Genomic DNA, 15,950 nt, shown 5'->3' with positions numbered 1-15,950 from the left:
TCTGTGCCATGCAAGATGATTAACTGGAGTGTGGGAGGGCATAGTGAAGAAGGTAAACAAAGCAGACGAAAAAAAAATGGTCTGACGTAATAGGTATTCTCAGGTGAGACAAAATCCTGAAGATGTTAACAACTATGCCATAAACACGCGTAACCATAGCAATTTCTCAAGTTTTTAAAGGCATGCGGTGATATTTTTACAGTCAAGCCGGTATATAGCGCAAGATCATCCATCCTGACCTGACGATACACGTAAGCGTTAAGGAAGTGCATGACACCAAGCAGAGTGAGAGAGAACCATTACTCGCAGGGTAGCATCTGATTGAGGGCGGTGGAAGAGGAGGCGTACCTTTGACATCCTGATAATACGCGAAGGAAAACATTACGTGGCTTCAGATGATTGATTATAATTTGTGAAATTATTACGAGAGGAGGAAGAATGTAATCTGTGTGAGTATGGCGCTGATGCGCCGAACTGTCTGCTCTGGATTTGGCCGAAAGGGAAACGAGGAATTTCATTTTGAAGTCGTGAATTAACCGAAGTGTCCAGTCTAGATTAGCCAATGTTCAGAGGTCTTGCATACGATGGGTCCTTAGGGTAGGCTGCAGACGACTACGAAATGCCGACCGAAATACGACCTTTTCTCGTTGACGAAGTCACGTCGGAATGGAAACTTGCCCGAAAATCCTTCCTCGTTTCCGGACTGCTTAAGATTCATCCACCAGGTCCATTGTAGTAGCCTAAGTTTCACCACAGGCTACCCCCTTAGTCAGTCCCACCTTAGTGTTCTCGAGTCAGAATTTAGACGTCAGTTGTATCATGTCGGTCAGAAGGGGAGTCATGCAGAGGCACCAGATGGGTGATGGGGAGCCTCTTTTCCTTGACAGGATTGTTGCAGCAGCGCGGTTTGTCTGGTTAATTAGCCTGTGATAAATTGGCTAAATCTAGCCTAGCCTTTGACCCCAAGTCCAGATAACCTTGCATAAGTATCCTCATCTTTGGGAACATTGTAGTCTGTAGAACGACAGGAGCGGGCTCTGACAATACTTACAGGAGAACTAGTCTATGCTACCGTGCTAACGTTAGCACGTGTTGGGTCCAAGGGGCAGAGCCACTCCCCCCCCCCCTTGTCCACAACCAGGTCAGGGCACAGAGCTCTAACTCATGTTAGGAATGCAACGTCTGGTTAGGTCAGGACACAGTACTCTAGAAAAGGTTAGGTTTATTTATGTTGGTAGAACTTATGTCCATTATTCTCAACTGGCCCACCAAGGTAATTATATTCAGCAATTAGAGCAGTTTAATTACTTGATGCTAAGCCTACTCGTAATTAGTGTCACGTATGTGCTGATAGTTAAGTTACCTGGTTTAAAGTTTAATAAAGAGTGGTAGAGCGAGGGGACAGTCTGTCGCATTGGCGCACACTGCTCTAGCCCAGAGACTGAACAAAAACACATGACCAGCACCCATTCCCCCTCTCCACCCAAGCTAGGACTAGGGAGAACCAGTTATGAGCCAAATTTCATTCAAGTGTTTCCAGCACACTGTGAAGCAGGCAAAACTACCAGGAAGAAACTGCAATCCATTTGGTTTTGTTGTAGGATACTGATTGGTAACACTGCAATTCATAGTCAGATACACTAACCATTTACTTTTCCAACTGGTTGTTTAGTGTTTTGTTTACTCTATTTCTAAAGGTTTGTAAACGTTTGTTTTTGTTTTGTGCTCCCCCCAAGTCCAACAATTGCAGGAAACCAGTGTTTATGGGTAAGGGGAAATCCAAAAATGTGTGCAGTACACCAGTTGGAAAGGTACAGAATACATAAATCACAGTGTAATCCTAAAGCATGAAAATTTAGTAAGGACAGTTACAGGGATACAGCCTAACTAGCCTTCCCAAACTTAAACTAGTCTATGGCAGTGGGCCCTTGTCCTCCTGGGGGCCTCACCCCCAGTGATCCCCACACCTACCTGAAGTAATGTAGAGCTCTATGAGAGTCAGAGAGTAAAATACTTTGATGCTTCCAAACAAAATCTAATCTTCGTTAGGGCGCTGTGTCCATACTCTATCCCCTCTCGCCTTTCCATTCCCCATACTCTATCCCCCGCCCCTTTCCATTCTCCCAACATTTTCTATAGGACTAGATAATTATGAAAGTAAATTGTGCAAATTTATCTGAGTATATCCTTGCACACAGGATCCTAACCTTACCACTGCACATAACATAATCTTTACCTTGAGTTTTGAAGCTGCATAGCTGTAAGGTACGCATATCATTATTTCCCATACTCAGCTATTGACTCGTTCAGCAGAGGTGGTTTTGGTGGAGGAGAGGCTTTTATTAGTGGATGACGTTATTTTATTTTCAGACAGGTAGCCATTGCAAAACTGTAGATGTTATTGTGAAACTGGGGAGATTCTGAAAGATCTGGATACTTTAGTGTAAGAACTTTCAAAATTTTAAGGTAGGTAACAAAATAAATTTCATAAGTAGTCATAAATAACACATTCACCACAAGTGCCTGTTACCTCTCATTATCAAAGAATTAAAAAATGGGTCACCTTAAAAACAGAAATACTGGACTTGTAAAATGATGTAGCCCTTTGTAATCTTATTGGGAAGCATTAACCTTATTCCCTGTGAAAAAAAAAAACACCAAAAATGAACTGTCATTTGGCTATTTTTCTTTTATTAAACACAACAGTATCAGAGTATTGCCTAAATGTCTTCATTTCCTTTTGTCAGTCAGGCATATCGTAGACTCTTCAGCCTATGAAATTACACTGAAGTGTTCAGTTAACCACGAAAACAGTAGCTTTTTTCTTCTACTATTATTCTTTGAAAACACTGTTGCTAGCTTGGAAGAAATAAATAGAAAACAGTAGGCATTGAGAACTGATAAATAACTCCTCGAAATGGATTGGTTTTGGTTTCCACTTGACTCTTTTCCAAGAGTAAAGGTTGATGGGCATTTAGAGATGAATTCAATTATCCACCTTGCAGGTTCTTTAAGGACCAGCAGAAGGCACTGCAATCAAACCTTCAGGGCAGCTGCACTATTGACATTGAGATATGAGAAAGACCAGATTGGGTTCCCCACCTTCTTCATCCTCAGGAATGGGTCAGGAGTCTTTTGGGATTATTCAGTCTTCCAACCAAGCTTTGATGCAGAAGGAGGGGAATATTGAAGTCAGCAGACCTCTTCTGCTGCTGCCAGTGGGGAGTATGTCTGCCACGTTATTGGGCAATGTGATAGTGACAGGGACCAGAGCCTTGACTAGTTGGTGTCCTTTAGGATGGTTACAAACTTCCCTTCAAGGACTAATACTCTCCCTTTTTTCACAGACTGTTTACATGTCTTTCATACTCTTCAGGACAGTCCAGATCTCATGCACAGTGATTGGTGGAGGAGGATGCGTCGGAAGTTGCACAGTACCATTTCTACAATTGTCTCTTTCTATTGGAGAAGACAGCTGAGGACTGGTCATGTCTCTCTCCTCTGGACTAGTTTATCAAAAAATCATTCACAATGGACATTGCATTCTTAGTTTGTGTCTGTTAGAGAGGCAAGTTCATACTTTTGGAATGCTTGAGAGATGCATATTTCCAGTAACCTTCCAGCACTGAGTGACCTCATAGGTCCCAGTGCTTGGCCTTTGGTCTAAATTATTCCATATTCTATTCTGTTCTATTCTCTGGTACTTTGTTGGTCATGACTCAGGCAAGATACCTTTGTGCGTATTGTGAGATTTAAGGTACTATCCAAGGTGGAGCTGACCTCGTCGGCCACAGTTTGGAACCTTTTTTGTTAGTACTGGCAAGCATGAGAAGGTGTCTTGGAATACCCTTTCCTTTTGGCTTCATGTGGTCTAGTAAATGGAGCGCTTGTAACTGCCTTGTAAGTGTTTACACCTTTCTTATACACATATCGTTCAGGTGAAAGCTCACGAAGTCAGGGATGTAGGACCATTCTGTCATTTTGAAGCACCGTTTGGTAGTACAGGTGGCAAAGGCCAGGTTGATGGAAATGTCAGACCACCTTTACCTTGTTCTACTTGAGGGACTTAGCCCATAAATCCTTGGACACCTCCTTGGGACCTGGTGACTGCCTAACACATGCAGCTACCCAATTTCCTTTTCAGCAGAATATATATTTGGGGGGACTTGAAGGGCACAAGTCTATAGTGACTGGTAGAATGACTGGTTTCTTGTCCCTCCCTCTGGGGCAGCAGCTTGGCTAAGTATGTGCAGGATTGGGTGCAGATATAGGTATCATCAAGCACCCACTCTTAGAGCTTCAGCTATAAAAATGAGACTCAACCCTCCCTTCAAATGGGTGGTAGAGCTATAATCTAAACTTATTGGTCTTGTTAGCTAGGTTGAGCTACCTTTTGACTTGTGTTACCCTACGTGGTCACACTTTATTGTCTTAAAGTTTCCTTTCAGAGTGAGATCTCAGACAAATGTCACCTTGGTTCTCCTGCTTATGATTGTACCTGGGACTGTGACTTCCCAGGGAAGAGATTAAACTCTCCAGTCACTTTAGAGACAACCTCCATAAGAAGTGAATGGTCTTCATAAAAGGTGATGGTTTTTATCCCCATGAGGACAAATAATTTTCAGAGTACTTTGTGTTTTTCTTGGGGATACAAACCAGAGCATTTCATCATAATTCCAACTCAACCACTCTGCCTAGTCTCTGATGCTGAAGGAAAAGTGCTGGGTGATGGCAGGTGAGTGGAGAAGACCCCTATCCGCCCTTCTACCGCCAGTTAATTCCAGCTCTCACTGAGGAATACAGCAATACATTAAAGGGTCTTGTTTTGTATAATGAGAAAAAATTTGTTACAGTATTTTTAAAATTTATTATTTAGTGCTTTATTTTATTCTGGTAATTCATAAACTGAACTAACATCATCTCTTATTTGCAGATTTTGTTAAAATGACGCGACCACGAAAATGGTGGATGGTGTTAGTAATACTAATCTTGTATTCATCACTTACTGTGGCACATTCAACAGACGAGGTAGGTCTGAGCCTGGCTCTGTGAATTTATGCATTAAAAATTGAGCTATAGCACTGACTATTATTGTGAGGATTCTCTATACCAACTGAAGCACCATAATACTGATTTCATGGAATGTTCAAATATCTTTTTAGGAAGCTGATAATGAAGGTAGTGAGGGAGAAGAAAGTGTAGATGGGACTCAGGAGGAGGAAGTTGTAGCAGCAAGTTCAAGTGAAGACGTTCCACCTGATGTAGCTCATGATGAAGCCAGTAATGCCGACAGTTCTGAGACCACCGAAGGTCAGACAGAGTCCAAAGTGGAACAGTCCCCAAATGAGATAAGAGGTGAGTCCATAGGTCAATGGTCTCACTAGCCTGGAGATATTATTTTAGTCATTGTGCTTGGTGAAAATGCAAGCTGGTTAGTGTCAAAGTCTTGTTAGGAACTTGTCTCTCTTAAGTTTAATTACCTGTAATTATAGATTACGATAGCATGTCTGCTTTTTTTTTATATATGAAGTCTGTTGGTGATTTGGTGGAGGTGAGGAAAGTCAGTCATTAATGTCCCAAAAGATTGGTTGGTTATAAAAACAATGAAATTTTTTTTACTTAGGAAAATGTTGATAATAAGCCTTCATTGATAAAAAAAAATGATGCTTATCTAATAATGCTATTATGGGTGTTATGTCTTAGTAATGTTACAAAAAATGTGCTTGATAGCTACAGTATTTCTTTTGTCATGCTGGAAAATCTGTGCCAGAAAAGAATGCTGTAATACTCTATTGTGCACCATTGAAGGAGACAGGAGATAGTGTCATTTCTTTATTTCTTTTGTTGAGGGGTTTGTGTGTTTTGTCAGTGAAAGCATGTTCTTCATTTTGATTTTATTTTATTTCATCTGTGTTACACCCTGGATTGGTTGTACAAGACCAGATGTGTTCTTATTTACATGAATCTTGATAATAAAATGAGTACCGTTAAGCTTTGTGGACTTAGTTGTTGAAGAATTGAACATTTGATTTGTTCCAACTCAAACCTTTGGTCTTTACATATTGGATTTTGCTTCCAAACATGAGCTGGAAAGGTTGTTTAATTATTATTGACAAGGTAGTTAACTGTCAACAGGTAGGGGGAAGCCCCGCCCACCTCTCGGTCTGCACTCCATTTTACTTTTGGGTACTGTCGAGTTCAGGACTCTGTCCAACTTTAGCTGTTCGAATTTTTGATGATTAAACTTGAGTATTCCCTTTCCATTTTGGTTCTTGACTGTGTTTTCATTGGTATGATTCAGACCCATGGATCAAATAAGCATTATTGCAAGGAATTGGGATTAGTTTTCCTTACCAGTGTACTTTTCATTGGAGACAGCAGCTTTTGGTAGTGTTCACAACAGCTGTCATGCTCCAGTATAGATAATTCTGTAATATATTTACTTGCAGGTACAGAAGACTTGGCTGCTTGGAAGTTCCGTGAGAGTTTAGTTTCTTTGATTAAAGTAATCCTATTGTCACGTCTGTCCTGTGTTTGCTTGGAAAAAGTGGGCTATTTAGTCTTATTCTTCTAATCACTGTGGCTTACACCTGGCTGCCAAGGAGCACAATAGATAGTTTTGGGGTTCTTTCTTCTCCATGTTTGGATCAGTATAAAATGAAGGGAGACTTCCATTTCTGGAGAGCATTCTCAAATCTTACGTCTTTTTCTCCATTCCACCTTTTAGTAGGTAATCAATGGCAGGTTTATTTCATATTTTCTCAGGCGGAGTCTGGTAGCTTCCATGTGTCCATGCCGAGTAATATTCAGACCTGCCAGCTGTGTTGTCTGAGGTCCCAAGCTATATTCCTCTTCGGTGAACCATTGCATTCAGCAGCTTATAATTTGGTATCTCTGGGTAATGTTGGAGACAAGGTAACTCTGATCAGAGCTACTCTTCCTTCAGGTACCGAGCTGTGATTTTTTACTTACCTTCAGTGTGAGAAGGTTTTTTCACCCTGATCTTTGAAAGACGGTTCAGTCCTATGCCAGGTATGATCTTAGGAGTAGATCTTCATTTGTAAGATCTTATATTCCTCGAAAACTCTAGCAGTTGTTTCTCTCTCAGGATTCAGACCTTGTGGGGTTGTGGCTCCTGCTTAGTTTGTATGAGTCTTGGCAAAGGCCAGGCTGGATCTGAGCACAAAGACTGTGTTACTGTTAGCCCAGACATTGGTGCAGGTACAAGCTTGTCATCTGGCTCTCGCATGATTAGCTCTTGGTATGATGGAGATCTATTTTGTTCGGAATTGTCGCAAATTACAATCGAGACCCACAGCTGTGTGTCATGTCAGTAGGTTCAAGTCCATTTCATCCACCTCCCTTCTGGCTTTTCAGAGATAAACTGTGCTGCATGCTATCCAAAGAGGTCATGACATTTCATAGTTGAATGTTAAGTGTCTTCAGTAAGTTCTTTGAGTCAAGGAAAGGAGTTTGTAAACTCTCGGTCTTCCTGGCTCTAGGGGTCGATTTGTGGGCGTGACTTACATGATTTCTTTGTGCCTGTGGTGGCTGCTCATGGTGTAGATAGTTAGGCCACTCCTTTTGGGACAGGTAGCACCTCGTCTAGGTATCCAGTCGGCTGGAGATGGGATAAGAGTGACTGGTTCTCCTCCCTCTATCTTCCTTTCTTCTCTGATAAAAGATGGATGAGAGTGCAGGTTGGCTATCTGACTGGGCACCAGTCTTTTCTATGGTGATAAACTGATGCAGGTTCCCCTCTCTTGGCAAGGGGAAGAAAAAGATAGACATTGATAATTTTTGCCTATTTGTTGTCTTTGACACTTCTGTCTGGGTTCTTACAGCCTGGTTGAATAATTGCAGACAAACCCATTATTCAGAAGTTTAGCAACTGCCACATCCCATATGTGGAGTACGCTAGAGGTGCAGTGTACCCTCTTCTGCTCCTGTTGTACTTGAAAGGTGTCATCCCGTGTTGGGCTAACCTACCAGTCGGTTCAGAGTTCCCTGATTTCCTCCCACCTCTGAGTAAGTATCTTAACATTCAAACGAAGGATTGTATTTGTGTAAGAAGAAATAGCAAATATGAAATGTAATTTGTATTTTTCAACATATACAACTCTGAAGCTCTTGGCATGGATGGCCCACCTCGGCCACCCTTCTTATCTGGTACCGGACCAAAAAGCAAAATGGAGTGCAGACCGAATGGTGAGCAGGGCTTCCCCTTGCGTATCGATAACTAACTACCTTGTCCAACAAGTTTAATGGCCATTCCAGCTTGCTTTCGCAAGAAAAAAAAAGAACTTTAGGTTTGTATGTCAGGAAAAATACAAATTACTTTTCAAATTTGCTATTTTGTAGTACTGTTGTCTATCCAGATGTACTACTTCATTATGTATTGTCACCAAATACCAAATGCAGTTCTTTCCAATGAAAATATTGTCACTTGTTTTTTTCCAAAAATTGAAAGTAAAGTTCTGTTCATATCTGATCTGACAATTTTTTAGAACTGTACAGGATAATTTTAGATGCACCTAAGTACTTGGCAATGATCACTGCATTTACTGATGTTTAAAGAACACTTAAGAGTTAAGGACTGCTGTTGTGCCAACGGGGTAGTTGGTCTGCTCAGCATCCCCTGACTTATTTTGATTTGTTAGATTAGATTGGATTACCTGTACCTATACTGTGATCACTGAGTAATGTAAGATACCATATTTATATGCTTTGCACCTTAAATTCTTATATCATGTGCTCTGTGGTTTGGATTCCACAATAAGCTGTAGGTTCCATTGCTAGGTAACCAGTTGGTCCTTAGCCACGTAAAATAAGTCTAATCCTTCGGGCCAGCCCTAGAAGAGCTGTTAATCAGCTCAGTGGTCTGGTTAAACTAAGGTATACTTAACTTAACAATATGGCATGATTTAGTAGTTGTCATGGGTTTGAGTTGTTTGTGGTGATAGGAGAATACAGTTTTTGCTTCTCTGTTTTTCAGTCTTTTTTTGTTTATGATATGTTATGGGTATACACATGTAACTCTTTGTATGAAAAGGTAGCTAGAAAGAATATTACAGTTTTAATTATAGTACTTCCTGTTTTATAATATAGATTTGTTTTCTCCCAGCAAACGAACTATACGAAACTGCAATGAGCATTTTGAATCATACAAAGCAAGATGAGCATCATGCATATGAGCTGCTGGTATCTGCTGCCGAGTTAGGGCATACAGAAGCTTTGCAAAAATTGGCCTGGGCTCGACTGTTAGGGAAACACCTGAAGCAAAACATTACGCAGGCAGCTGAAATTTTTGAGGTGCTTGCTCTGAAGGGAAATGCAGAAGCACAAATGGTAAGAATCTGGTGTTTTAAAGGAATTTGCATTTCATGATTTCTTGTAAAAGCTACTTTGTTTTTCCTCATTTAGGGAGATTAATCGTAAGGGTAAATTTTAAGTATACTGTAGACCAGATAGTACTTCTTCATGTCAGATGCTCTAATATCCTGTGAATCCACATTACTTTTGGTGTGATATTGTCCCATGAAATAACAGTACTGTACTGTGGTAGTTATACACTAGAAGTACCAATAGTGAAACTTTTGCAGGTAAATTATGAATTAAAGCTTATTTTAGATTTTATGAAGAAAGTTGATAATATACTATTTGTGTAATCAGATCTGTAAATGTTCTGTGTAGTGTTCTTATGATTGATAAGGATTTCTAATTACTTTCTGCCAGGGTTTAGGCTTCATGTATGCCACTGGAATTGGAAAAAATTCAAGCCAGGCCAAAGCGTTAGTTCATTATACATTTGGCGCTCTTGGTGGTAGCCAGTGGGCCCAAATGGCTCTAGCATACAGGTACTGGTCTGGTATCAGTGTTGCTTCCAACTGTGAAACTGCTCTTACATATTATAGAAAGGTTTCCCATACAGGTAAGTTGAGTTTTTCAGTTACATACATATGTGAAGAACTTCAAAAGTTTTCAATTATTCCAGTACATCCTCTTCAGTTCTTATCCATTGCAAGCCTTTTCTCATAATGAAATAAGAAATTCCCTTCTCAACACATATGAGCCAATGTCAGTTTTTACAGTACATTGCTGCTTTGTTTATAGAGGAATAGGCAGTTTGCATGAATCAGTAGCAGATAAATTAATGGGTAGGAGTTTTGTATTGACTTACAATATCTGACATTTCAGTGGCAGACGAAGTTTCCTTGTCAGGAAATCGAGCAGTGCAGAGAGTCCGTTTGTTAGATGAAGTTGACAATCCAGGATCATCATCAGCTCTTCTCGATGATGACCTCATTCAGTATTATCAGTTTTTAGCAGAAAAGGGTGATGTACAAGCTCAAGTAAGTATATTGGACCTTTGTTATTTTAACTATAATCTTTGTAAAGAAATTGAATTCGTTGTGCCTGCCCAAACACAGGCAGCGATGTATTAAAATGTTTTGAGTGACCCAGAGTACATTTCTCATTAGAATCTATTATAGTATTCCATAAACATTCATGTAGGTGATTAAATGTTGCAAGTTGAACTTTTCTTTAGACTGTACATGAATTGTCTCTAATTTTATGGAAGTATTTTTATTCTCAGATTCTCTGTACAGTACAGTACTTTTTTTTTATATTAATTCAGGTACAAGAGTAGAAGCCATTATTTACAGATTTATGCTTCCTACTTCAGTCAATGTCATTTGGGTTTGTAATTTGCTCCTTAAATCAAATGAATTGGAGAAAATTGGTTTTTCTTCTTTACCGTTGCCATTTATGCTGTGAATAAAACTATTTTTCAAGAAATTGTCATTCTTTTTCTGAGACCCTGGGAAAGACTTATCCATAAATTATCAGTTACCATAAAGTTATAGATTTTGCCTTTGCATTATATAGATTTATAAATACCTGATGGCAGATATTTCCTTGCAAGGAGCGTTTTGTTTTCAGAGGACGAAAGAAAGCTAAATTCAAGTAGGAGGATATGCACAGGAACTTGTAGTACAGTGTAGGGTTCCATGAGAAAAGTGTGATCAGTATGTTTCAGTGGAATAACCAGTGGAGTTGAAGTTTTGAGGTTGGTTCTCTAATTGACATTACTCTCAATTCAAGTGGTTGTTTTCTCATGTTTATCTCCTGTTGCAATCCCTAGTTCTCGTTTGTGAAGCGTGTAGTGATTTCAAAGAATGATAGGGTTGTGGTGTGTTTCATGAATCTTTGTTAGAATTCATGGTGCTTCAGAAAATATAGCAGTGGTGGTCCTTGTCTCCGTCGAGATGGGATTAAATTCTTAATCACAAGGGAGTCATCAGTGGCTAAGACTTTTCCATTTTAAGATGGTGCACATTGGAGCCAGAGTTGCTGTCAGTGGTATTGCTTTTTATTATGAGGTCCTCTGTGGCTGCTGTTTGCTCTCATTTCTGGAATTCAGACATGATGGATCTTGTTGGACATGATTGTTTTAATATTCTTTTACCTGTGGATGGTAATGACAGATACAGATGAAATAAAGGTGGATTACTTAAACTTTGTCCAGTGAGAGACAGAGCCTCTTATAGTTAGAAGTCCAACCATGTTTGTTACAATCTGATAGGTTGTGGACCCAATAGTCATGTGACAAAGCAGTCTTGAGAGTTTTGGAAATTGCTGAAGACAGAGAAAATCTTAAGCATAATACTGTATACTGTACATATATATATTTAATTATGAACAGAACTATATGCTGTTATTTACATATCTTTTAAGTATTTGAATGTCACATATTTAATACTTTTTTACTTACCTCTAGGTTGGCCTTGGACAGCTGCACTACCAAGGTGGTCGTGGAGTTGAGCAGGACCATCAGCGAGCTCTCAACTATTTTGTACAAGCAGCAGAAGCTGGCAATACAAATGCTATGGCATTTCTTGGCAAGGTAACTGTGTCTGCCTGTTTTGAATGTAAAAGTATGCTTATCTGTAGTAGGTGCACTTTTATATTGTACTTGCCTTTGAAACTAAAAACTTGGTTACTTCCTGCGAGGACTAATAAGGTTATTCTTTATTATTTCTTTACTAAAACAGATGTACTTAGAAGGCAGCTCTGTTGTAAAGCAAAGTAATGAAACTGCTTTGAAATACTTTAAACGTGCAGCAGATCAAAATAACCCTGTTGGTCAGAGTGGCCTTGGACTAATGTATCTGCATGGCCGTGGTGTACCTCAAGACTACAAGTTGGCACTCAAGTACTTTACTATGGCTGCTGATCAAGGTTGGGTTGATGGTCAGCTGCAGCTTGGCAATATGTACTTCAGTAAGTTTTCCAAGATAGTTATTTATGTTTAATTTTAGGTGGGGGGGCATTTAATCAGTCTACGCATCCTGGGAAAAGAAAGCCTTGAACAGTACTGCATCCAAGCATCTGAATCTAGCTGTAACATTAGGGCTGGAACTCAGTTTGGTGAACTCTTCAATTAAGCCACTTGACCTGGCCTAGCTCTTGTTCTCTTTGATACCCAGATTATTTACTTATCTTTTATTTAACAATGATCACATGATAACTTTCATGTTGTGAGTAGCTATTTCTTGTTCAGTTTATTCTGATTTCATTTCTCCTCATTGCTATCTCTTATCTGAGATGCTGTTATAATTATTACTCTCCCCTTTGGGCTTTCTCCTAATTGAAAAGTGAAAATTAAACAAGGTAAAGTTGAAGATGTTAGACAGCTCAATGGAAAGACCATAGGAAATGGATTAAAAAGTAAAAGGCAAAAACCAGTGAGTGCAATATATGTGAAAAGCAGGTCATATTGCTTTTAGAAATTTTGCACAGTAGTGTAGAAAATACAATCCAGCAGCCTTACCACCCCTTCCTCCCTACAGGTTTTCTTTCCTTTGAAATTTGGTGTGTTGTGGAGACAAGTAAAGTAGTGATTAGATGAACAGTATATATATGTATTTGTGGACATTGTTGGAAAAGAAAAATGTGGCATCATATGGTACAGTAGCTAGGAGAGAGTGGTATATGCTTGAAATGGTGGCTTTTGTTGTTTTATATACAGGGAAATGAGAATATGTTGGGAAGCTTTTTTTTTTTTTCAGCCACATTTGCATGAAAGAAAGAGTAGCACTTTACTTACATTTGTATTGCCGCCAAATTTTCCAAATTTACATCTGTTAAGCTTTCGTATTATAAGATTTTTTTAATATATTTATGATGAAGTTATGAGATTTAAAAGTTTCAGAGTGATGCATTATTAGTATTAATACGAAGTTTGTTCACTCAGGTATAGCCATGAATTTTGTATTTTACCAGTTGACATTAGGTTGGTTGCAGTTATGTATCTTTTCAAATCTTGTCCATGTAGGTAGTGCAAGTATAGAAAAATTTGATAAGTAATGGTTTGAAGCTTGATAGGCATACCTAGACCTAATAGTAGTTCAGGCAGAAAGAGTACGAGACAGAAGAAAGTGGAGAGAACTAATTCTACATCCAACTCCATGAAGGTACAAGCTAACATAAAAGGTTTATAAGGATGATGACAGGATTTTTGGAAGATTAAAGATCTTGTTACATAGTCACCTGTTAGGAGCAAAGAAAATAAAGTAAAAATTTTGGGAATAAATTTTTGAAAATTTTATGGAGACCATAATACTTAGCCTGCTGAGGTTATGTGTTCCTTGAGTCCTACACTGCCACAGTTCATTTGTTCCCTCTAATCTCTTCCCATTTAGTGAAGATGGATGTGTTGGTAAATGCACTATAAGCAGTGCCAAAAGTTCAATACAGCATATCTTCAGCTATGCTGCTTTTAGCTTTTTACCTTTCATCTGTTCTAGTGTTTCCTGTTCCCACATATCTGTCTAACTTCTTTCATTTTGTCATGCTCCATCGTCAACCCAAAGTTTATGAACAAACTTTTCACTAAGGCAAGCCTGTTAGAAAACAAATGGGACTAAGTGGTCTGATTTAAATAATTAATAATACAGTCATGTAGTAATCTCTTTCACTCCAACTTTCCCATCTTGTTGAAGAACCAAACCCTCAGTCAAGTCTTACAGAGGTTTACCAGTGGTACTTGATGGTCTTATTGACTTAACATATATAAATAGTTTAACTTTCACCCTCATATTTTACAGGGAAAAATTTATATTGGTGTGTACATTCTTAATTCTGTCCCCTTTTTTTATATTTCTTTTAGGTGGAATGGGTGTGAGGCGAGATTATAAGATGGCTATCAAAAACTTTAATTTGGCCTCGCAGTCGGGGCACGTTTTAGCATTTTATAATTTGGCCCAGATGCAGGCTTCAGGAACTGGAATGGTTCGATCTTGTCACACCAGCGTTGAGGTAGGAAAGTTGACTATTATGGTAGAGAAATGAAATATATGAGGATACCTAGTTGACGATGATTCTTTATATGACCAAAGACCTTGAGAATATAAGCATTCAATTTGTGTTAGGTTCCATGTTAAGTAAAATGTGCATCTTTCAACTTCATTAGTTTTCTTTGTATTTCTTGTTTACAGTTTACAGATGTTTCATATTTTATTTATATTGTGGTTTTGTCTTTGCCTGTTGTGTTGATATTTCTTAACGTTTGAACTTTTATTCTTGTGTATATGACTGTCTTGTATACTTCAGCTCTTCAAAAATGTTGCGGAGCGAGGACGCTGGGGCGAGATGTTGATGGAAGCCCATGCAGCATATTGGGATTCAAGGCATACACAGGCCCTCATAACCTATATGCTTTTAGCCGAATTAGGGTATGAAGTTGCCCAGAGTAATGCAGCCTTTTTGCTTGATCGCCATGAAACTGAACTTTTCAAGCAAGGAGAAAGTTTTGCCCGTGCCCTCATGTACTGGGGTAGAGCAGCATCACAGGTGAGGGATATGGTTATATTTGTTTTCAAGTTGAACTTTACCAGCACTCTTGACACTTGATGACAACTGAGATATTTTTAAGTGTGACTATAGGTGTAGAGTACACCAGAGATCTTACATTTGGTAATATAGTTGCAGGAATCTTTAATTAGATTAATTATAGTCTTTATCATATTTCAACCATATATATTATTATTTAGTGTTCATTTTAAGATTATGGCTTTTCTTTACAGGGGTATGCAGTGGCAAGAGTTAAATTAGGAGATTACCATTATTATGGTTATGGAACCTCCGTTGACTATGAGACAGCAGCTGCTCACTACAGGCTAGCATCTGAGCAACAGCATAATGCTCAAGCCATGTTTAACCTGGGATACATGCATGAGCAAGGCTTAGGTCTTAAACAGGTATGTCGGAGGTTTAATCGTGATAGAAAAGCCAAGTTTTCTCTCTCACTTAGTAACATTGGTTATAATGTGTTAAAAGGAATACACACGGGGTTTATTTGTTGTTGGCATTAATATTTTAAGCCTGGGCTGCTCTTCTCTCCCCTTTCTGAAATGTCTTGAAGCAGTAACCTACTCTCATACAGTGAACATGTTGTAGCCTATATTAAGAAGTTTTTTTTTTTTTTGCACAGTTTGCAACAGAAAATTCTTTTAGACTTATGTTGCTTAGTAATTACCCATTACTGAAATATACAATAATTGCTTGCTTACCGACAGGACATGCAATTTACTAAATGTTTATGACATGCATAGTTGTGCCCTGATGCCCAGGGTTCTGTTGCGTTAGTCATAAAGTTGAAGCCTTTACTCTTCACTTTCTTTCAAATACTTTGAAGAAGTAAGTTTTAAATCATTGTTTTATGTATCTTAGTTTAGAATGGTACAGTACATTAAATGTCTTATTTTCATTATTGTAAGGTTAAGAAATATTTTTGTCTTATGTAGTTATGCTCTGCTAAAACAGCCCTCTGACTTTAGATGTCGTGTTTGCATTAAATTTTTATTTTCAGATTCCTATTCAGTGTAGGTATATTCTTGCATGTAAACAGAGTATATGGACATTATTTGGAACATTAAAACTTGAAT

General features: G+C 38.8%; 1 protein-coding gene across 4 annotated transcripts; it reads left to right on the top strand.

Annotated features, from left to right (window-relative positions):
• Positions 1-291: 291 nt before the first annotated feature.
• Hrd3 (HMG-coA reductase degradation 3) lies at positions 292-15,702 on the top strand. 4 transcript variants are annotated; one of them, XM_067114492.1, is made up of 12 exons: positions 292-449; positions 4,934-5,028; positions 5,163-5,355; positions 9,125-9,348; positions 9,736-9,931; positions 10,198-10,352; positions 11,783-11,908; positions 12,057-12,285; positions 14,174-14,322; positions 14,617-14,856; positions 15,090-15,263; positions 15,582-15,702. In XM_067114492.1, the coding sequence occupies exons 2-12, from the start codon at positions 4,945-4,947 to the stop codon at positions 15,606-15,608; spliced, it is 1,797 nt and encodes a 598-aa protein (XP_066970593.1). In that variant the 5' UTR covers positions 292-449; positions 4,934-4,944; the 3' UTR covers positions 15,609-15,702. The 4 variants fall into 4 exon arrangements, with proteins under 4 accessions (XP_066970593.1, XP_066970591.1, XP_066970592.1 ...); XM_067114491.1 differs by lacking the exon at positions 292-449 and adding an exon at positions 4,714-4,735; XM_067114490.1 differs by lacking the exon at positions 15,582-15,702 and having other exon boundaries at positions 15,090-15,392.
• The last annotated feature ends 248 nt before the right edge of the window (positions 15,703-15,950 follow it).

The sequence above is a fragment of the Macrobrachium rosenbergii genome, chromosome 13 (assembly GCF_040412425.1).
Source record: "Macrobrachium rosenbergii isolate ZJJX-2024 chromosome 13, ASM4041242v1, whole genome shotgun sequence".
In the NCBI taxonomy this organism is placed as follows: Eukaryota; Metazoa; Arthropoda; class Malacostraca; order Decapoda; family Palaemonidae; genus Macrobrachium; species Macrobrachium rosenbergii.
Note: the sequence above shows the minus strand (reverse complement) of the source record. Positions and strands in the feature narration are given on the sequence as shown.

What these genes read in the sequence shown, in the direction of transcription:
- Hrd3 (XM_067114489.1), top strand. An exon ending in GTCCCCAAATGAGATAAGAG is followed by an intron (nt 5,356 to 9,124) that starts GTGAGTCCATAG and finishes GTTTTCTCCCAG; the next exon opens with CAAACGAACTATACGAAACT. An exon ending in GAAATGCAGAAGCACAAATG is followed by an intron (nt 9,349 to 9,735) that starts GTAAGAATCTGG and finishes ACTTTCTGCCAG; the next exon opens with GGTTTAGGCTTCATGTATGC.